Source organism: Zootermopsis nevadensis, unplaced genomic scaffold (genome assembly GCF_977971745.1).
Source record: "Zootermopsis nevadensis isolate Lab colony 2312 unplaced genomic scaffold, Znev_1.0 Znev_ptg000012l, whole genome shotgun sequence".
Lineage (NCBI taxonomy): Eukaryota > Metazoa > Arthropoda > Insecta > Blattodea > Termopsidae > Zootermopsis > Zootermopsis nevadensis.
In genome coordinates, this window is record NW_028259144.1 from 4,960,642 (window position 1) to 4,984,333 (window position 23,692).

General features: G+C 38.0%; 1 protein-coding gene across 15 annotated transcripts in view; it reads right to left on the reverse strand.

Annotated features, from left to right (window-relative positions):
• The window catches only part of LOC110840591 (multiple ankyrin repeats single KH domain), a 70,620-nt gene that overhangs the window by 26,468 nt on the left and 20,460 nt on the right, over positions 1 to 23,692 (reverse strand). For 11 of the 15 annotated variants that reach the window (XM_087347690.1, XM_087347693.1, XM_087347680.1 and 8 more), the window contains 18 exons: positions 22,718 to 22,813; positions 22,073 to 22,262; positions 21,759 to 21,933; positions 20,110 to 20,236; positions 19,588 to 19,803; positions 18,663 to 18,948; positions 15,955 to 16,064; positions 13,180 to 13,356; positions 12,028 to 12,232; positions 10,838 to 11,148; positions 10,149 to 10,295; positions 9,098 to 9,409; positions 7,279 to 7,689; positions 5,940 to 6,159; positions 3,104 to 3,430; positions 1,861 to 2,055; positions 1,318 to 1,481; positions 372 to 573 (listed from right to left, as the gene is read on the reverse strand). In XM_087347690.1, coding sequence (XP_087203816.1) covers positions 372 to 573; positions 1,318 to 1,481; positions 1,861 to 2,055; positions 3,104 to 3,430; positions 5,940 to 6,159; positions 7,279 to 7,689; positions 9,098 to 9,409; positions 10,149 to 10,295; positions 10,838 to 11,148; positions 12,028 to 12,232; positions 13,180 to 13,356; positions 15,955 to 16,064; positions 18,663 to 18,948; positions 19,588 to 19,803; positions 20,110 to 20,236; positions 21,759 to 21,933; positions 22,073 to 22,262; positions 22,718 to 22,813 — 3,871 coding nt within the window. The remainder of the gene's footprint in view (positions 1 to 371; positions 574 to 1,317; positions 1,482 to 1,860; positions 2,056 to 3,103; positions 3,431 to 5,939; positions 6,160 to 7,278; positions 7,690 to 9,097; positions 9,410 to 10,148; positions 10,296 to 10,837; positions 11,149 to 12,027; positions 12,233 to 13,179; positions 13,357 to 15,954; positions 16,065 to 18,662; positions 18,949 to 19,587; positions 19,804 to 20,109; positions 20,237 to 21,758; positions 21,934 to 22,072; positions 22,263 to 22,717; positions 22,814 to 23,692) is intronic. The other 4 variants (XM_022085730.2, XM_022085729.2, XM_087347681.1 and 1 more) reach the window with 3 other exon arrangements.

Sequence of the window (23,692 nt, forward strand, 5' to 3'; positions counted from 1 at the left end):
TTGTAAAGAATCTCTATGGAGAGCATACTCCAGAAGTTGCAAAACTATTAAAGTTTAATATCCCACAGTATTTTAACAGTATCTTCAGCTAGGTTGAAGAAAAGTCTGGCAACAGGCCTTGCTTTGCAAGTCACGCACCTCCAAACTTTTTTATGATAGAACATAGAAGTGAACTTGTAAGATTTGAGGTTTTCACAGCAGTGAGTATGAATATTTCTGTCTTCTGGGTTGTTGCTCTGTGTAGTCTGGTCGACGTTAACCTTCATCGCCCTGCTGACGGAGGCAGTATGACCTCTGAAACGTTGGTAAACATCGACCAGACTACACAGCGCAACAACCCAGAAGACAGAAATCTTCAGAAGTGAACTTACCTGTATGGCCATTCATTGCTGCCAACATGAGGGGTGAAATGCCAAGTTTGCTGCCTGTTCTTGAGTTGATCTCAGCTCCATGTGCTAACAAAAGTTTTATAATGTTTACATATCCACCTGAAGCAGCCAGACTAAGAGGAGTATAATCGGACACATTGCGATGTTCCTTATTTGCTCCTCGTGTCAACAGCAACTCCACAACCTGACAAAACAGAAACAAATGAATTCATACTGCCACAAGCTGTTTACTGTAATAGTTGTTGTCACAAGAATTGTTCCCAACGGAACCTAACCAATCAAGTAACTGAGGGATAGACAACTCACTCCAACAGAATCTCCTTTCAGCAGCTGACATTATTCAGTTCATGAAAAAACTTCCTCCTTTTATACAACCCAAAAGTTCATAACTTAAATTAAATTAAAATGAAAGTTAAGAGTTACCACTGTGTCTAGGCACCACATGCATTCGTAGCAACAGTTTCCAGTAAGTGTTAAAGTGTTCTTTTGAACTTCGTCTAAATGTTATACAATTACAATGTTTCAGAAGCTAGATTTTATGTCATCAAGTAGAAAAGAGCAGAGAAACCTCTCTTTTGGGCAACTGGCATTTTAATGCTGTTGCCATCCAGGTTTGAGACCAGCTCAACCAAGGGGCCCAACAGAAAGGTTTTCTCTGTCATTTTCACCTGATGACACAATTAGAATCCAACTTATAAAATGCTGACATTTTGTAACATGGAGACAATAGACAAAGCCCAAAAGGACAATTTGACTCAAGGCAACGCACCTTCAACAGAAACCTTCAAATGCCAACTAGTCTGCAGCCATTTTACCCCTGCCAAAAAAGACACTTTCAAGACATAAAAAAATTTTTCTTATGGGTTATGCAAATTTTATAAATGCTGTCATAAACCAACATGTATTCTGTTCCACAAGCTGAACTTACCTCATATCGGCCACCTGAGCATGCCAAGGACAGGGGTGTGTCTTTAGTTCTTTCTGACTGAGCTTCGATATCAGCCCCATGTGTTAGGAGAATTTCTACCACTTTTTCATGGCCTGCTGTAGCTGCTAGAATTAGTGGAGTGAAACCCTTCTTATCACGGTGTTCTGAAATGAAAACAACAAATCAACTTACTGTTGTGATCTATTTTATTTTCCTTGCATGATGCAATACATTTCTAGCTCACAGTACACATTTTCTTCTTCTTTTAGAATTTTCCACATTTCACAGAAGATGACTTTATGGTACAATTAACCTTCAGGTTATACTTGGTAATTAGTTATGCAGTACCAAATACCAGATCTGTTCTGGAAGGTCACAATTTGATAAAACCAAAAACTATAAGCATGTGAATATAATGTGTGAGGATTTGAATAGCAGTAAAATTAAAATTATGCAGGTTGAAGTATTTTTTACAGTATTGTAGCAATTAATGAATTTGTCAAAATAGTCCAACAATAAATAAATAAATACAGCAATGCTTACCAATGTCAGCACCTCGAGACAGCAGCAGTTCTACCAATTCCTCATGACCTCCAGCACAAGCCAATGTGAGGGCAGTGTCATGGTTGCTGTCAGTCTCAGAGTCCACATCCATACAGGAGAACGGAGCTTGCAGGCATTGCGTGCCTGAGTGTGGGCTGCTCGAAGGATACTGCCCAACACCTGGACACAACATTTCTAACATTAATCATTATGTATTCTCATGAATTCCTCAAGGCATATTATACCATACCAACTATTGACTCCAGACCTAATTTCAATCCTGTTTTGGACTTAGTTCTCACGCTATTTTGAAATTCATAGAAGAAACTTTAAAAAAGTGTGCTGATCTGTAGTTTCTTAATAAGCTAAATCACAAATGTTATTCAGAGTTAAGGCATGAGGAAGCCCTGCAAACTGGAAAGGCTGGGGGAGGAAGTAGTCATGGCTTTCACGGCATGATCCTACGAGAACAGAAAAATCACAAGACAACTTTAGCAGGCTAACTGAAGGCCAGATGAGACTTGAACATTCTGAATAAAAATCAAATCTTCAAAGTTCATGATCAACAAATACATTCTTCAGTCCTTCTGAAGCAAAACCTGACCATGTCTACATTCTTGAGCAAAGATACAATCAATCAGAAAGCATTCAATTTAATTCTTAAAGAATCTGGATCATGTCTCCAACCTAAACAATTATTTGTAAACAGAATCACTCACAGATTCATAATATTGATGACAAAGTGCTCCATGTATTGACTACCAGAATTAAATCTACTATTACATAAAGTTATCTGTACAATAATTATATGTTCATTTACATCTGCATAACTTATTTAACATATGACTACGGAAACTTGGTTACATGTTTACATGCCACACACATCAGCCACAAGCCTTGACCATTTTGTACTATGTCATTTGCTTAAATGTTGTTTGAAGCAATTCTGTGATGAAAGCTAGCTTTATTCAAGTGGCCACTATCAACCTGAAGAGACAACACTCTTCAGTCACTTCTTTAAGCTGTAATAACCATATAATAAACAATATATTTAAAAATATTCCTATGTATACATCTCTTAAGGTTTTTAATAATTATGAACACAGCAATCAAAGACTTAAAATCTTATACTCTGTAAATTTAGTACTGAACAATTTAGTGAAGTAGTATATTATAATTACTGGCCATACACATGCATTATCAAAGAAAACAGCTTTGCATTCCAGTTCTTGAAGATACCAACCTGTGTTAGGATCTATCTGGTAGTTTTGCTGGGCTATGTTTTGTGAGCCAAAAGTTGCAGCATTTTGTTGAACTTGTTGTTGATTTTGTGACTGGCGTTGCTGGAACTGGTAGCGATTTTTCTTCCCCTTCCCTACTGAACCTGCTCCTGCCCCAGGGCCAGATCCTGTCGACGATGTTGCCGCCCCTTTCTTGTCTGTCGTAGTCTGTGTTGCCACTTGAACTTGATGGTTCATGCACGAAGGCTGCACATACTGCGCCGTGGTACTTGGAGATGCTATGGTCGCATGCGTCGGCTCGGATGGCGGTAATGCTTGACCAGAAAATGCTGCAAGTTGCATTCAACTACTTCACCACAAAATTACTAAATCCCATTCCTAAACTGTTTTGACAAATATGTTAATCTGAATTAACATCTCCCATGCATAGTTATTCAATTAGTAAAGAGCACACTACAAATGTAAATGGGCAAAATGTGTTGAAAAATGTAGTTGTCTGTGTTTATTTGTAACAGAAGGTAAGTGATGCAACTTCTAAACAATGCCCCTATATTAAAAATCACAAATTCTGAGAAGTTTTAAGACAGCCTAACAAACTTATTCTTTAGTCTATACCCAGAAATGCTTACATATACAAAAATTAGAGACAGCATGTTTTCCAACAATTCATGTCTCCAGCTAGTTACAGCAATTTTTGCCCATTTATTAAGCAATGTGTGAGTGCAAACAAAATGCTGACATTCACCAGTACACTCAAAAACACTATACATCTGCAGAACACAAAATGGTAAAATACAGCTTTTGTAAAACCCAGCTCTTATATAAAGCTACATTACTTTTGTCTTCAATAAATTCAAATTTTTGTAACTCAAATGGAAGTGCATCTCTTGTCAATGCAGCTGTTCATACACAAATGTGAAATACATGGAGAGTAAATGAAGGGTACTGTGGCAGAATTATTTGATGAAATATGGTAAAAATCAGTAAATGCACCAGAGTATGGCATTACTAACCTCACTGTAATTCAAACTTAAAAGCACAGCAATAAACTGGGATATATGAAAAATACTGCAGCTCTGTGCAAGGAATTCCCTGTCTTCAGTAAAATGCACTATTCCCTGAATGATGTAAGGTTGGTCTGTTATGTTTATTTCAAAACAGAATCTTTAATTTTCCCTGATGTCCTCCTATTCGGGATCATCAGTGTAGGTTCAGACGAAACAGATAAACAATTGATCAGATCTTTTGCATTCGTCAGATACTAGAGAAAAAATGGGAGTTCAGTGAGACCGTGCATCAATTATTTATAGATTTCAAAAAAGCCTATGACTCTGTGAAGAGAAAAGTGTTATATAATATTCTTATTGAATTTGGTATACCAAAGAAGCTACTGAGTCTAATAAATGTGCGCTTAAATGAAACTTGTAGCAAAATTCGAGTAGGTAAATATGTATCTGAGTCATTCTTCATCAAGAACGGTCTAAAACAAGGAGATTCTTTGTCTCCCTTGCTCTTTAACTTGGCACTAGAATATGCCATCAGGAAAGTCCACGATAGGCAGGAGGGTTTGCAATTGAATATGACACATCAGCTATTGGCATATGCTGATGAAGTTAATTTATTAGGGGACGATATAAATACAAGAAAGAACAACTCAGAAATTTTACTAGAGGCTAGTAGACAGGTGGGGCTAGAAGTAAATTCAGAAAAAACTAAGTACATCGTCGTCAGCAGACAGGCGGGCAGAATTATCTTAGGGTGGCTAATAAATCCTTTGATCGTGTTACAGAGTTCAAATATTTGGGAACAACAATAACAAATCAATATGATACTCATGAGGAAATTAGGAGGAGACTAAATTCCGGAAATGCTTGCTACTTCTCGGTTCAGAATATTTTGTCTTCCCGTCTGATTTCTAAGAACCTGAAAATTGAAGTATACAAAACAATAATTTTGCCTGTTGTTTTGTTTGGGTGTGAAACATGGTCTCTCACTCAGGGGGAGGAACAAAGATTGCAGGTGTTTGAGAATAGGGTGTTGAGGAGGATATTTGGGCCTAGGAGTGAAGACGATCAGGCATGGAGAAAACTGCATAATGATCAGCTTAAAAATCTGTACTCCTCCCCCAATATTGTCAGGGTAATTAAGTTGAGAAGAATGAGATGGGCGGGGCATGTGGCTCGCATGGATGGGGCAAGAGGTGTGCACCGGGTATTGGTTGGGAAGCCTGAGGGGAAGAGACCGCTGGGGAGACCTAGACGTAGATGGGAGGATAATGTCAGGCGGGACCTATGGGAGATAGGAGTTGAAAGAGACTGGATTTTGTTGGCCCAGGAAAGGGTCCGGTGGAGGGCTTTGGTTAGTTCAGTGATGAGCCTTCAGGTTTGGTAAGCCATCTAGTTAGTTAGTTAGTCCTCCTATGCATTTCCTTCCCACTGTTTTAGTAAATTATATATCAAAACTCTTCTCAACATATTCATCAATAGTTCTTGAATAGTTTTGTATACTACCCAGTACTGGTAAAATGTCTCATGAATTGTATTTCAGCTGATACTAGTTTTGTCATCCTTATGATTCACACCTCACTCCCCTTCAACATTGATCTGGCAAAAATTTCATGTACAAAGTTGAAGTCATGAAGTCTTGTCAGCAATAATGATTTTAAAATCCATTTTGAGACATCAAGGATTTTGTCACTTGTACTCCAATCTTTCTTTTTTCTTACAAGAGAGAACACCATATTCAAACCTAAAGAACAGCACTGCAAATGTACATAATTCACACACTGTGGCAATCACATTCAGAACTCAAACAACACATAAAAACAAGCCTACTCACCAAGCCGGGGTGTCTGCAGTAACAGTTGAGATGGGAAAGCTGTCCCTGGAACAGACTGCAGCTGTGGATTAAGAATCTGAGTTGTCTGAAGGGGCGTTCCACCACCATTGGTGATCTGAATCCCACCAGCAACTTCAAGAGACCCTCCTCCAGTAACTTGGAGACCAGGAGATAAGTGGTACTGTGGATACTGCAGATGAAGGCTGGATCCATGCTGAACCTGTCAACATTCGCATATGATATAATCTACCTAATGCTGTGGTAACAGAATAATTTTGTTCTTGGCCTGAAGGAGAATTTCTGCATTATTCTTGGTGGATTCACACAAGATGCAGGATCCTAAAGCAAGAGCCAAACACTGGCCTCTATAAATCCTCATTTCCTATTAATAGAAATGGCTTTCTGAAATTTAGTATTAAATTCTCTTGTAACCACCCCAACAATCTTTGTGTTCAGTTTCCTCCTTAGTTTAAATGTTCAAATTCACTGTCCTTGATTTGATTCTTCAATGCACTGCAGTATTCTCCTGGGTAGTGCATTGTGTCTTAAATACCGACTATTACAGATCGTTCAGAAAAATTTGCTGCCCCCTTCTTCGGGGTCAAATATAAAAAGGAAGCCACAAATTACACTAAGCCAATCAATAAATTTTAGCCATAAGACACTACAATGAATGGCAAAACTTCAAATATATTAAATTTTGAATACAGTTCAAGTATATCACAAAACATGCAAGCTACATAGTAAAACGTATATTTAAATACAATTTATTAGAAGTGCAGACGTGACACAATAAATACATATATAAATTTTGGATAATATGACTATGCATTCTTAACTACACTGGTTTTGCAGTACTGGATCATCACGAATAATGAACTGCAAAGATACAAAATAAATAGTTCATGGGGTGTTATATTATCCTCCCATCTGCATCTACATCTTCCAAGTGGTCTCACCTCTTGCCTTAAGATAAACATAAGTTAAGAATATTTAGTTGGAGAAAAAACAGTGAAATACAGAACCTTTGATACAGGAATCGATCGAAAGACAAATACAGTTCAATAGTTCCGAATGGATGGAAATACTCCACATGAAAAGAGAAATTTGTTGTAACTGCGGAGGAAGGAGTGGTACACACTTAGACTTTTCTTTAAGCTACGTCAATGTATTAAACTTGTTAAACACATGAACAAAAAACAAATTTTAGTAAAACTCCCCAATATCAAATTTCATAAGAATTCATTCAGCAGTTCCCCAACTATAACAAATAAACAAATGGACAAAGCTTCACTTTTCACTCTCTTAAAAACAAGGCATTATTAAACTGAGTAATCACCTGTAAAGCTGGAATCTGAGAACCACTTGATGGAACAGGGAAGTACTCAACTCGTGCATCTGTCTGAGTGGTTCCAACTTGGACGGGGGCCTGTGACGCTACCATTACTGAAATTGCCTCCTCCAGTACAGCCTGACTTCCAGTGAACTGCTGAACAGATGGCTGCTGCATCTGCAGTTTAATCTCCTCTCTGTCAGCCAGTGTCATACCCTCAATATCAAACCCACTAAATGTTTGTGCTACTTCATCCATTGCTTCGTCTAAATCAATTCTGCTTGCATCTTCTGTCTTGACAGGCTTTTCTGCATCAGCCAAAACATCCTCTGCACCAATAGAAAATACTGGAGAGCGTTGTTGCTGCTCTGAAAGTAGTCCAACTAGATCTGCATGCTCCACATTACCAGAAGGAATCTGGGGACAGAAGCAATATTTAAAAGGAGTTATTAAGAATAAAATAAAAATGTTCAAAATTCAACTTTTCACTTTCAGTACATCCAGCATCAGGCACTTAAATGCTTCTACGACACCATGAGCAACCACTGATCCTGAATGTGTTAATGGCTTCATACTGTTCCAGTACACAAGAATTTTGTTATATCACTGACATGGTAAGCAATGGCAATTGTAACTAAATTTAACAAAACTTCATACATACTTCATGATGTGGAAAACACCAACATCAAATTCAATGTATTAGTTATTTTAAAAAGCTCTGACTGGCTTCACTGACTGCTGCTTGCCATCTGCCCAGAAAGTGGAGATGTGGCAGTAGTGCAACAGAAGTAGTCAGTGTACTTGTACATTAATTAAATCACGCTCTTCCACCGACTGCCCTCAGCTGCCCTGTTGCACTACCTTTTATACAATTTTAGCCAATACAACAAGGAAGTGAGTGCTGATAGCAGGCAATAATGGACTAAAATAAGAGTATTTATTTTCAAATTGCAAATACACTTAAACAGTGTACTGCTTCAAAACTGTTCTCCTAAATTTGTGACTTTATTTGCAAATGGTGAAAACTGTACTTATCTCAAACGTGGTAAATTGATACACGGTGTGAAACAGAACATGCTATACAACCAAAGTGTGCTGTTAATAGCCAGATACTTCAGTGCTCTCACAGTCTAGATCAGTGGTATTCAACCTTTTTTGTTCGCGTACCCCCAGATATAATTTCTCTTCAACTTTGTACCCTCAAAGTTGTTGGTGTATAATTCAAGTTATACATAGTATATAATCTACATCTAAAATAAATTAAATAAATTACATTACTGATTATTCAGTGTTTATCATAAAATAATATATGTTTTTTTTAAATTTCACATACCCCCTAAGGTGTCTTCGCATGCCCCCTGGGGTAGGCGTACCCCAGGTTGAATACCACTGGTCTAGATAACCACTGGCCATTAGCAATATAAGAAGGGGGCATATTACATGTTACTTACCAAATATTGCTTAGGGAATTAAATCACATGAACGGAGATTCATTGTACATGTGGCAAGAAAAAGGAAAATAGAAATGGCAACAAAATTTTTATTGCATAACCACATGGAAACAGCCACCTGGAAGACCAGCATGTAAATGTGATTAATACTGCAATTTTATCTCACATTAAGAAATCTCCTTGTTAGAGGTTTTATCTCACATCTACCAAAACGTCTAGTTAAAGACTGTATACCTCACTCAGCCCATTTCTTAAAAGAATCTTACATCCACACAATCTTCTTTTAGCAGAGAAGTATATAAGTTTGAAGCAATCATTCACAGATCCTGATTCTTTCCAATTTTATTAAGTATCACAGTATAATCAGTGATTACCTGCTGCTGAAGAGACCTCAGCTGCTGATGTTTCTGCTGCAACACTTGGGTAAGCTGTTGAGTGGCTGGGGAAATGTTAGGATCCAGCTGTTGCAAGTGAGCCACCAACTGGGACCGAGTCATCATGGCTGCACTCTGCAGGCTGCTCTTGCACAGGGACTGCTGATGCTGAGACACCAGCTGCTGTTGCTGGAGATGATCTTCTTGGTCCAACGTCTGCTGCGCTGATTGCATTGGTGGTGGTGGAGGTGGTGGTGGGGGAGGTGGCGGCGGCGGTGGAGGCGGCTGTTGTTGTTGTTGTTGTTGTAAGATCTGTGGAAATATGATCAGATACAGTGCATATCAGTAAAAATGCAAGTATACACAGACATAGGAACACACATATAAACAGTACATTAAAAGGTCACATCACCACATCCAGACGCATTCAGCCTCAAAGTTCAAGTCATCTAGTCTTTTACGCAGATCTCTAAATAATAATACATTCACAAAACATTCATTATTTTTAGGACACCTAAGATGTTCAATAAGATCAATCTGTTGAAATAAATTCATTTTATACATTAAAAGTTTTTGTTCAAAGGACTAAATTTTGAGTTCTTCTGAAATTTGTTGATTTATTTTGTATCCAAGAAGAATGATCTTGCTGTGTGCTGCTGAAATGTAACCACTGCAGAATAAAAGAATTTCATTGTAACAGAGAAAAGGACATAATTGCTTTCAAGCCTCAAAATATGGAAGACCAATTAGACATCAAAAAAGTTTATGCCGCACAATCTTAAATGTGAAGATAATTTCAAATCAAGTACCTCACCTATTTAACTCAAGACAGGACAGAAATTAAGGAAGTAAGCAAAAAGAAATAAAAAAAACAATAATTTAACATAGAAACAGCAGCACAATTGAAATAAATAAATATACAAGCAGGCAGAAGGCACTGAAAAGGCACTGTTGAGGAGATCAATCCCTGAAAGGAGTTGTAGCACTAGCAAGAATAAAAAGGAATTAAGCACAGGTAAAAGTGCTGTAAATATAATAATTTTGTAAATACCTGTTGTGGAAGTTCATGACTGTAAGGGAAAGGGTGAAAATGTTGACTATGTTGTTGTTGCTGCTGCACAGGTTGGTAGGCCTTACGACTGTTCTTCCCTTGAGTCTTTGTAGGTTTGGCTTTTGGCCGATCACTAATAGCAGTTGCCTGAAAGGAAATGTCATTTTCAGTTCTTAACATAATAAATAATTTTCAATCTGGGCTTCACAGGAATAAAAAATTTCATAATAAAATAGTTAATTTATGAATACAGGGCTGTGAGTTAAATGCTTATTTTGTAACAGTGTATCAACTAATGAGACTATGTAGTATTGAATATAACATGAATGCACTGTAGTTACCAATTGGTTTAAAGGGTTAATAATGGCAAAAACTTCAATCAGCACAGTCCCTGAACCAGAATCAGTTCCCGTGCAATATATGTATAATATTAAAATTTTGGAGTTGGTTATTTAATTATCAAACTGTACAGACAATAGCCATTAAAAGGCTGCCTTAAACTACTATGTTCATACTAATCGTCACCTAGACATAATTGTCTCTCTTTTTCTCTCACATACAGGTATGGAACACAGAAATTCTTTTTTAACTTCAGTCAGCCTCCAAGTCATGAGACACAGAGTGATTGTCACCTTGATGAACATTAAATATGGATTCCACTTTTAACAACTATAAAGTGGTTTACAAACCTGCAAAACATCAGAACTCGCAGTGATAGGCTGTGAGGGTGAAACTGGCTGCTGCTGCTGTTGGACCTGGGTTAAGTGTGGGGGTGAGGAGTACACACCCGAGGCAACAGACACAAAGCTTCCACCACTGCTCACTTCTCCACTCACTGTCAAAGCCTGCTGCTGCATGCAGGCACTGCTGGCTGCAGAAGTTTGCAGAGGTGGCTGTGACTGTTGGATCTTCCCAGTGTAGAAAGCATTATGGACCGAAATGGTGGTGTTCGGTCCCGGATGGAACAATGGTCCTGAGATGGCAGAACCACAAACCATCCCTGTCAAAATAGTAAGAACTGAAGTCATCAATCTAGGACAAAATAACTCTCACTCTCGCATCGATAAAGTTAGGACATAATTAATGTATGTTATATTCTAATGACACTGCCTTAGATCAATTATGAAGTAAGGTCATTAACCCTTTAAGCCAAAGTTCATCTAAATAATTAAAGAATTCAGTCCATACCTCAAGAAAAATACAACACTTATCCATTACAAAGATCAACTAGTTAACACTGTTTAAAGATATCATTGTTAATTCTGAGAATTATATGAAACCCACAAATACAAAATCCAGAGTTACTAATTTTTAAAGCAGATAGTACACATAGTGCTTTCATCTTACATATGGCACATATTGTAACATACGACACTTGTCAAGCACTTTGCATTTTTTATGGGCTCTAAACTCGTTACAAAAACAAATCTATGAGGCCTATTATATTATCTACTAAATCATAATTGAATTAGTTCTGCACAATGTCTATCTTCACAACACACATCATGTGAAGAAAGGAATGATAGGTATTTCCAATACTTGTTTTACCACAACTGATTTGTAGTAAGAGAACAAAAATTCAATTCACTACCAAATATTAAACGCCTGCAGAAAATTACAAACATTAATTCAGTAGTCTTAAAACCTTGCATACTGTGCAGTGTATTGATATATAATTCACGCATACAAACAAATAAAATACCTGTATAAATAGAAACAAGACATAAATAACAAGTTGTATGCAACATGGCTACAGGCAACTAATATTACAAGCACTGAACTGTTAAACAAATGACTGACTGACAGCTTCTGAAAGACGTCTCCATGAAACAAGTATTAAACTAATTGGTGGCAGTGAAAAAATTAAAACATTTCTTACCTTGTGTAGCTATGGACTGGGATGCTAGATCAATGTTCAAACCCAATGGCTGCACTCCCGGAACAAGCGTGGCAGTTGAAACTGATACCCCTGGAACAGCAGCCATGCCCAGTGATGCAAACTGTGCCGAAGTGCTGCCCTCTGGCAGTGGAGAACTAAGGAGCAACTGACTTGGTCCTTTCTCCTGCAGCTCACGCTCTACCCTCTGCAATAGACAGAAGGAGTCAGAATGACAAGTGTAAGGTGAATCATCCTACTGAGTTACTGAAATGAACATCTAGTAAATGGTTGCATCTTTTCCACAAATAACAACATCTACAATACTGCACACTATCTCAAACTACAGCATATTACAGGTAAGAAGCTTTTTTTATATATGAAGTTGGTTTTTGAAGTCCCATCATTATGCCTATCAGATGTGTTATTTCCCACTGAAAAGAATCTTCTACATTACAACCTTGGAATAACATACATTTGATGGTCATGTTTTTAAACAAATACTGGAAAGATAGCTTCAAAACTGACTATTTTCAAGTGATATACAGAAGTACATGTTTAAACCACTGGTTACATTCATTTCATTTTGCTACTTTTCAGATAAGTATACTCCATGTTAACAACCAATAACTGATACCCACTGCCAAATAAGTGGCCATATTCAGTCAACTTACAGCATCATTTGTCACCATACTGAAACAACTTAAGTGGTCACTGCACACAAAACGACTGATCAACTGAGCTTAATCAGAAGGACTTTAATACAATTTGTGTTATGGAGATCTGAAATTTGCAGAGAAACACAGAGGACAAGTTAACAGTACCTTTACTGTATACACAATACTAATAACTGACAGTGATGATAATTGTCCTCGCTATATTTTCAATGAGCTATTATCCAATAATACAGAATCCAAGCAACTGTTTAAGGAAAGCTATAACTTAAATAAAACAATAAAAAAAATAAAATCTCAATCAGTACATCTGATTTGAAACCAGGGCCCCCCAAACCTAAAGCAGTAGTGCCAACTTCTATAGTGCAAAGTTTGGTGCAGTAAAACAGGACTGACAAGACATATGTCAGAACATTTTATGGTCATAAATAGTTCATTTCCAACCAGCATCCTTTAGTCAAGAAAATAATAATGTATTTACCTGCAGTTCTTCTAGGATTGCCTGCTTCTGAATGATAGTATTTTCTGCACACTGCTGCTTCCTCACCTTGTCCATATCTGTAGTACTGCCCTTGTCAAGAATATTGCTATCATCCTTGGCTACGAGACTAACAGGTATTAGACTAGCTACACTGTCTCCAAGAGGCTGGTTTCGAACCTGGACAGAATCACACAACAGAATCTCCAAGATCTATACAACTATGGCAGTGTGATATTTTCTGCTATCTTATAACTGCTGAATTTTAAATTCAGTTCATTATGAAACAGAAAATGACACTGAATAGAGAACAAATGAGTGGCAAAATGATCCATAATAAAAAAGGAGCATTTAGGAAATATAATACTACTTTTTCATTTTCAGAAATGGATGTTACTTGTCAATCAAAACTTTACTTATAAGGAATGCCCATTAATTTAAAGGCAGTAATTAAAAAGACACGGTGATATCGGACAATACAACCAATTATAAAGAGTAAAGCAAGGTAAATGTAGAACATACCACAATGGTGGGCAAATACGAGGGTCGCTCATTAAATAATGCCCCACATTTTTTTTCTCAGCCAATAATGAAGATAGAAAAGTGTACTTTTACATGCTTGAGATTTGATGTTTCTCGCGTTCATGTACGGAGTTTCAAATGATTCCAACTAATGGCGGAGCTGTAGTGAACTGTTAAAATGGCGTCTGTGAACGACTCTCGTTACAAGCAACGAGGTGTAATTGAATTCGTTTTTGCTGAAAAAGAAACTGTGGTGAACATTCATAAACGTTTGTGTGTATGGAAGCTGTGCAGTCGATAGGAGCACCGTTGGTCGCTGGGCTAAGAGAGTTAAAGCTTCAGGAAGTGAAGAAACCGAGCTCCGTGATCTGCCGCGCTCTGGACGTCCTGCCACAGCCACCACTCCAGACATGTTGAACCGCGCGGATGCCATTATTCGTGAGGATCGGCGCGTCACAACTCGACAATTGGCCCAACAGCTTTCAGTCAGCAATGGAAGTGTGATTACAATTATCCGGGCTCTCGGATATTCGAAGGTGTTCACAAGATGGGTTCCACGAAGTCTCACAGCAGACCACAGGATTCAAAGGAAAACGATTTCTTCTGAATTGTTGGAGTGTTGTGATGCTGAGGGATCATTACAGGTGACGAAACCTGGATACACCACTTTGAGAAGGAGACAAAAAGGCAGTCAATGGAGTGGCATCATCCTCAATCACCGAGAAAGAAGAAATTCAAGACAACTCCCTCCGCCGGAAAAGTCATGATGACTGTCTTTTGGGACAGTGATGGGTTCATTCTTGTGGATGTGATGCCAAGAGGTGCGACCATCAATTCAAACGCGTACATCAGGACCCTGAAACCCTCAAGAAGCGTTTCCGACGAGTTCGGCCTCACAAGCATCCAGCAGAAATTTTGCTCCTGCACGACAATGCACGCCCTCACACAAGTCCGAGAACCCGGGAAGAAATCACCAAATTGGGTTGGATGGTGCTGCCCCATCCACCCTCCGACTTCCATCTCTTTGGGCCACTTAAAGATGCTATCCGCGGAACAAGGTTTGAAGATGACGAGAGCGTGATTCAAGCAGTGAGGACATGGCTACGTGCACAGGACAAGAGCTGGTACCGGCAAGGCATGCATGCTCTTGTTCCACACTGGCGTAAAACCGTACAAGTTGATGGGGACTAAGTGAAAAAATAGTATGTGTAAAGGAAACATTGATTTATATTGTCACTAAATTTCAGCCATCTTGAATAAATATATTCTGAGGAAAAAAATGTGGGGTATTACTTAATGAGCGACCCTCGTACTTGGAGTCACAAAAATGGCTTATGCTATGAGTACAGTATAAAGCGAACAACATAGTATAAAGATAGGAACTGACTCTGCAATGAATGGAATGGGCAGCAGACTAATGAACCAACTGGCCAATCAATGGTCAGCTCCACTACTACCAAACCTTGTCACTAGGCACAGTCTTCAGCAAAAGAATGTGGATATGAGCCGAGACTGTTTTTTGGTCACTTGATGATGTTTTATTTCAGAGGTTATATAGCACTTCATGTTACTGAGGCTGCAATGACCTTATCTAATTGTGATATCGCACCACTAGCCTGAAAAATATTAGTCAATAAAGCTGGTAACCTAGGTACCTCCCAAACATAATTTTAAGAGTATTATCACTGCACATGGTAAAACCAACCCAACAGCGTTTCCTAGCTTGAAACAACATTTTTAACCCATTGTTTCTAGCTATTTTTGTATTCTTAGCACGTCAACTCCAGAATCATAGACAATTTACATTGAATTTGGCATGAACATTATGCCACTGCAGCATACTCCAAAATCATACATTTCAACTTCCTAAAATTAGTTATGCTAGGTTAGATCAGGTTCTATAAAACTGGGCTAGGATAAATCAGTGTAGGTTAGACTAGGATAGGTTACTTAATACTGCCAACATTTTTAACAAACATATTTTTCAGAGGTAGGAAAATTTAAAATTCAAAATTTGCAAATGACACATGCGGAAATTCTGTGCATTTCCATACGGATTACACGTTTTATTCTTATTTTGTAAACCTGCAGCCATCCTTCACTCATGTAAGCCTTCTGTTCCTTCCAATCCCAGAGAACATGTGCCATGCCAACAAGAAAGCAATAAACTATAAAATACTTAATTATTCTTCTGACAAAAGTAAATAATGGCACTTAAAGTTGGTATAAAAATTTGTAGCCACATCAAATACATACTTGTTGGACTTCGGGAGAGGTTAAGTTGTTCTCGTTCATCACAGATGAGGATCGACTTTTACGAAGAACAGACTTCTGCTTTTGCTGCACTAGATGTTCTACTAGTCGACCTATGCAAAATCAAGGCCAGATATTAACTAACTAGATGGTTTACCGAACCCGAAGGTTCATCACCGAATTAACCAAATCCCTCCACCGGACCCTGGGCCAACACAATCCAGTCTCCTTCAACTCCAATCTCCCATAGATCCTGCCTGACATCCTCCCATCTACGCCTAGGTCTCCCCAGCACCGTTACGAAAAAATATAATAAACCCAAGCTCATGAGTTCTAATTCAAGGGCCACACAGAAAATTTGCATTAATACTGTCTATATTACATTTCTAGACAACTGCTGTCTGCATTTTATCATGAAAAGAATATAATTACAACTTGACATTCCTTGGCTCATCACAGTTCTTCTGAAAACAACAGAATAAAAATAGAGAGGCAGCCATGCAAGAGCTATTCAATTATGAGCAGTCAATCTAGTCCCAGCATCAGGACATTAAGAATAAAGTGATACCAAGCTGGCCAATACCACAGCTCAGAAACAGAAATGTGATTTCTAGCTAAACATTAAGGATAGTCTGCTAAAGAAGGTTAGGAGGAACAGCAACATGGCTCAAAGTTAATATTTGTTATTTGTAAATTATGTCATGTCACTTGAATAAGGTAAAGGGTGTGGGTAAATAAATTGACTGCTTCTACTACAATTCTGTTTATGATGGAATATGACAGTTGGCAAACACATACGATACAGACACATTCAAATACATGTTACATACTGACTAAATACTATCTGCCAGAACTGCCATGTTGCATATAAAATCCCAAAATACTCCTACCACAAGGCTGCAGGTACCATTTTAAAGGCTGATTTGAAAAAAATTGCTGCTTCAAGTTCTGTCAATTTGTCTTAGATAAATGTCTGAACTAAAAATTCCAATAAACTCTTGAAACTGTTCTATTTACTAGCATCATAGCTTTCGGTATATTTTCCAAGGAATCGTGTTAAAAAATGTAAAGTGCCCCATATATCTTAATTATCGATACCCTCAGTCAATGATATCTTGTCTTTCAACAAGCACCTACCTCTTGCCCACAGAACACTTCCAAGTAAAACCTATGTCATACAAAACCCAAATAAGGATGTCTACTGACATGAAAACTATTCTTTATTTTAATGCAACATGCAATTTCTTACAAATAACAACTTTTTCCTTAGAGATGTTGACCTCAGCTTTCTTCTTTTTTGGACTTCACTTTCTAGGGGTGAATCTAACATACCTTCTGGCTGATTTGCCTGCTCCATTTTAATTATCTGAATCATTCTTCTAGTCACACCAGTAAATAAACAAGCCCTTTTAATAGAGGCAGTAAATGGAGGTAACAATCTACCCTCCTCACACTCTTCTAGATATCTCTGTATGAAGCCATTAATATCATTTTGTTCTTTACTGTGGATACAATGCTTTCTTATCTCTGATGGTCCTGCAGCTTCAGAATCTCCTGTTCCTGACAATGAAGAAACTAATATGAAATATTTTCATAACCACCCATTCAAATGCAACCTAACAGTTTAGAGGAATTTTGACAACTGAGGCATGCATTTAGGTAATGTTTCTGAAAAATATGGTAGCATAAGCCACTGCACGCATGCTATATTTTCAGTCTTGCCTCAATCTCTCACATACTGTAACATGGCAATCATGACAGACGCTTAATATAGCCTAAAACAGTGCAGATAGCAATCATAGCCTCAGCACATATTGGATCTGGCACTAAAATTAAATTTAAAATATCCAACACCACAGATACAGAACATTATCCTCGCTAACCTAAATTTCAAGAAAAACTATGCATATACATATTCCTATAACATCCAATCATCTATGATATGATCTTCCAAGTTGCTTCTTTCAAGAGGCTCATCATTCAGAATTTTATCTTTTCCTCTTTTTATTAACCAAGTCCTTAATCTATTGGTTATTATGCACATGGTCAAAGCACTCCCTCTTAAAGACACAACAGATTTGTCACAGTAGTCATGAAAAACCAACACTGGAGTATATCCTGTCCCAAACCATACCTTCAAAATCTAATTTTTAATTCATTTTTAATATCATCTTCTCAGCTATAGGGTAACTGAAAAGTCACACAACCCATTCCTAACATATGTTCTATTTGTCAAAAGATGAATTATACTGAAATACAATAACAAAAACCAGTGTTATATCAAGTGTCATAAATGTGCATGTACAGCTATATATATAAACTCACTCCTTTCCTCATGTTTGACGTAACATGGTGAAGAGTTTCTTCAGTGTCACAGAGATATTGTGTGTTTACTAATCCAATCAAATTGTACCAAATTGCAACCATGAATAAATACTTTAATATAGGTTGTGCAACTCTTCAATCACCTTGCATGTCTAGGTCTTATGAGCAGTCTTTTCCTTTGCCACCAAATAGCATTTCTAGTTTCCCCTGATTACTACTGTATGTCACATACCTGTCAACATTAAACTTACACACTTTTTTATGAATAAACATTCTAAACTAAATTAAACTCACGGTCTGCACAGCAATAAAAATGTGGTCTTCTAGGCTGTGAAGCCATAGAGTACCGTACATGGTTAAGAGTTAACATTCTTTCAAAAGCCCACCTGCTTGGCTACCAGCAGATTTGGCCGCTACCATGGTCTGGTTGGCATTAACCTGAAGATCATCCTGAGAAACCACCCTGACTGCCTCAGGTACTTCATGGAGCCCTCCTGTGCTTGACACAGCTCCAGTTACAGTCTGGGTCTGGGCACCACTCACTCCTGCTGCCACTGTCGTATTGTGAGGGTGAGGAGTAGTCATCATGATTGAATGAGGGTAGTCCAGGAGAAGCTGCACTACACTCGTATGTCCACCCTTAGCTGCCTCGATCAGCATTGTTGAATTGTCCTGCACAAACAAATCTTGCATTTACTATACTGTGTACCTCTTCTTCAATTTGTCGATAAAACTTGCTTGATGTTAATATATCGATACCATGTGTGGCAAGACCATGCACACTGAATTTGTCAGAGCTGATAATACTAGTCTTACTGAAAATATTTGCTGAAAACAAAATATATTTATTGCTCAAGTTATACTGCCATCCTCTGTTTAATACTCTGCTTTTTTCTTAATTTTGTACAAGCAAGGATAATTATAAGATCAAAAATTATTTATTTTACAGGAGTTCTGCCTCTGTCCACAGCCTAATATTCTTAAAAGAACACATTTCTGAAATTAGATCTGTTTCTGTCCTCAGATGAAAAGTACAGAATGCACACAAATGTGGCAGTAAGAGTTAAACTTAACCACTGGACGACTAATCAGTCAACTAAATCTATATAATAAATAATACCATCCGTAAAGAAGGATGGTTGGAGAATTGAACATGTACTGAATATTCTTGCAACAGACATAACAATAAGTGAATCTATTCCCTACACCCAGTTACCTTGAATTCCCAACATCTGCAAGCAGTAAACTGACTGTATGCAGTATATATGAATATATATTTTGAAATATTCAGCTGTCAAAAGCCTCACTTACCTTTAGCTTGTGGAAAGGATCAGCTGACTGGGCTAACAGAAGTTCCACCACAGCTAAGTGACCGCCAGCACATGCCAAGGAAAGTGGAGTGTGGTCATTATTGGTTGTTTGCCTGTTGACATCTGCTCGCTTAGAAATCAGAAACTGTACTGTGCACAGGTGACCGGCTCGACAGGCTTTCATTAACGGAGTGCGACCTCCTTCTGATTCATGCTCCTGTTAACATTCAATACCAATGTAAGACATCTTCAGGATGTACAGATAAATGATACTGTGGTATTTAATGATCATTACATCTTCAGTCACACAATGTATATCCTATAACAATCAACACTTTGACATTTCACTGTAGTATATTAATTGATTTCAGTTGGTAGTCCAAATAAACACAAGAACTTTTTCAGAAAGCTGAATCTTTAAAGCAAGTAGTGTGATATCACTGCAGGTAACAACAAATTTTAAAGTGCTATATGGCTACAGGTAAGATTCATCCATTCTGGAATTAAATGCGAAATATATTACCAAGTCAGCTCCATACTGCAGCAGGAGGTCTGCCACATCTGTATGACCATTCTCACAAGCGTAAGTCAGAGCTGTGTCTCCAGTTTGGGTCTGGGCATGGACATCTGCAGAAGCTTCAAGCAAATACCTAAATACAAACATAAAACAATACTTTCAAATCTCCACTCAAATCAGTGTAAGCCAAACAGTTGAAAGACTTAACAAAACTTCAGCAATGAGTAATACGTAAAGTATGAACATGTTTTGCATCCAAGAGACATCTCTCACTTTCTAACCCTTTACTGGAATACATTTATATTTGTATATAAATCAAAGAGTGTTTAACACAACATTCGTGTATGAGGTGTGATATTTAAGTTCCCAGAATGCCCCTGTAGAAGCTGTATTTAATTACTTACATAATAATGGCTGCTGCCACCTTCGAAGTAGTCTCCTTGAGCACCAAAACACTTTGTGTCAGTGTTTCCAGTGCTCAAAACATTTCTGGAACTCCTCTTCTGGAAAGCTCTTCAGGATCATAATTACGTCCCTGAATGTCTGAAAATCTGGGGGCCTTAAAATCGGTCTTCAGTTTTTTGAATAGCCAAAAGTGGCACAGGGCCAAATGTGACGAATATGGATGGTCATATTTCAATATCAATTTTTTTGGGCCAAAAACTCCCGGACACCGAATGTCATGAGTAGGCGCATTTACATGATATAAGATCCAAGCATCAGGTCAAAGTTTAGGCATTCTCCAATAAACATCCTCATAACCTTGCCAATATTTCCACATAATGATGCTGGTTCACTATTTGATCTTGTTCAATTAAATATTTTTCCACATTTTCATCTGTCCGTTAAGTTTTCAGGCATCCAGTTCTTTCATCCCGAACCTCTTTTATGCCAAAGACATTGGACTTTTTCATAGCATCAGCACCATTAGCCTCTGTCAACACCTCCAGAATGTCACTTGTACTTCATCCTAACTTTGCACAAAATTTTATGTTAATGCATTGCTCCAACAACCCATCACTCATTTTTCTACCACGATGAAAACACACTTTCGTAACTCTGACACTTCTTTGCTACTACTGCTTTATTTGCTTCACCAACACGCAAGACGTCATAACACACTGCTGTTTAGTTATTGCTCACTCACTACTCAATAAAACACATATATGCGAGCATTCTGGGAACTTGTCTCACCTTGTACATGTATGTTTAATTTTAATTACTTAGTATGCATGTATTTATGAGCCGGCATAGCTCAGTTAATACAGTGACTGGCTATGTAATGGACAACCAGGGTTCGATCCCCGACAGGGCAGATAATTATTCCTCTAGCCTCTGCATCCAAACTGGTTCTAGTGCCCACCCAGTCTCCTATCCAATGGGTACTAGGGTCCTTTTCAGGAGGTACAACAAGGCCGAGGCATGATGCTGACCACTCACCCCCATCTAGTGTTGAGGTCAAAAATGAGTAAGAGCTATCAAGCAGAAACACATCTAGCTAAGGGACTGACTGACTGACTGACCTTTAAACTGTGGTTTACCATAAAAGTTTCTCCTTACATCCAAGAGCAGCATATGTAACTATGACTACTGGCAGATTTGTAACAACAGTGATATTTGGCTTATTCAGTTTGAATAACAATATGAATACACACTTGACAAGTTCCAGGTGCCCTTCCTGAGCAGCCTCCATGAGGGGTGTAGATGCACCTAATTCAATGTCTGCTCCTGCTTTGATTAAAAAGTCAGCCACGTCAGTAAATCCGCCACAACAGGCCAAGGTAAGGGCTGTTTCTTGAGTTTCTTCTGTCTGTGCATTGATGTTAGCACCTGCAACACAATACCACAGTAAATTCTCTCCAGACTAAGTTTCAAAACCAGAATTTACCAAATATAATATAAAGGGATTGATCATCACAGTACAATTCAATAACAAAAGGTGAAAGAAAAGATACATAAAGCAAATTACCTTGACTAAGCAAGAGAGCAACCATTTCTTCATGACCTTCTCTAGCAGCTTCCATTAGTGGTGTGTAGCCTTCATCATTCACTTCTTCAATGTTGGCACCTCTCTCTATGAGCAGCATTGCCAGGTCAACGTGCCCTCCACATGCAGCCAGTGTTAAAGGAGATTCAAAGCTATCGGTTGGCATATTAACCTATTTGCACAGAAATTATTGTAAACTATTACACACGATACATCACTATCTCATGAACTACCGTCCCTTTATATAAGACGGCTATAAGGAATGAACTAACGCAAAAAAATAAGGTATGGACACTGCTACTACTTCAATCACATATTTCAACACACAACTCACACAGTTTCACTGTTCACTGTAAAATAAAGAAAAAATGAATCTACACACTTCATACGCAATCCATTCCTTTGTTCCCGATTATCAATTTTTTAAGAAAAGTTCTAACTTTTAAGCATAGGTCACACACAGTGAAATGTATCATGGTGGATAAATTTCATAAATCTAAATGTAAATCAACTAAAATTTTATAAAAAGCGTGCATAATTACACAATAATATTCACACACAAAAGAAGAATGAAGACAGATAATATACTTGCTCATATGCAAGTCAGAAATCTGTACTGTAACATACCTGAGCTCCAGAATCCAACAATAATCTTGCAACTTCTACATGGCCATCCATTGATGCTTCCATCAGTGCTGTGTGCATCTCGTCAGTTTTATGTTCCTACGGCAGAACAAAAAAAATGTACTTCTGCACAATAACTCAATTTAACATGAAAGATCCAACATTTCAGTTGTTCTATTAATATATTTTCTTGTGAATACATGCCATTATGCTTACGTAATGTACTAGGAGAATTTAGAATGTAGGGACAATACTGGAATATTTTTTTACAATAACTGGCAACACTGCTGAGGTCTGTTCGTACTGCAGCTCAAGGTCAGATTGTGACATGCTGCGAGCATGGTTCAATTGTAGTCCATTTATGCCAAAGCGAGTACAGTGTAAGGATGGCTACAACACTAGAGGTTTGCATCAAGGATGAGCAGCATTAAAACCCAGTCTTGCAGGTATTTCCATACTAGTTACCCTACAGTTCCCAAGAATCATTGCTCAACTACACCCCACGTTTGATTCGCTTGTGGCTGTGGATAAATATCTTTATTTGAATGCTTCTACAATACTGGTTTGGCTGCTGCCCCTTCCATTCCTGCAGACACCAAAAAGTGCACGACTGCTTGTTGCTTATTCTTGCTGCTAACCTCTAGTGAAGCAGTCATCTTTATGCCATGCTCACTCTGCAAAAACAGACCAGTTAACCACACTTGCAGCATGACCAGGCACTGGAAGTGCTACCAACCATACAACTAAAACACTCCAATATTATTACCCTCACTTTCTGAATGCCCTTCCAACATGTATATATCGTTCCTCAGCAAAATAAATTTCTGCCCCTATCACAATGTCTAATTCCCAAATAATGTGATAGCCTGCATAAAAAGTTCACAATGTACACATGAGCTGCATTTTGTTTACCACTAAGTTAGGTAAAGTATAGAACAAAAAAAAAATTCAAGTACTCACGGCTGCGAAGACACCATA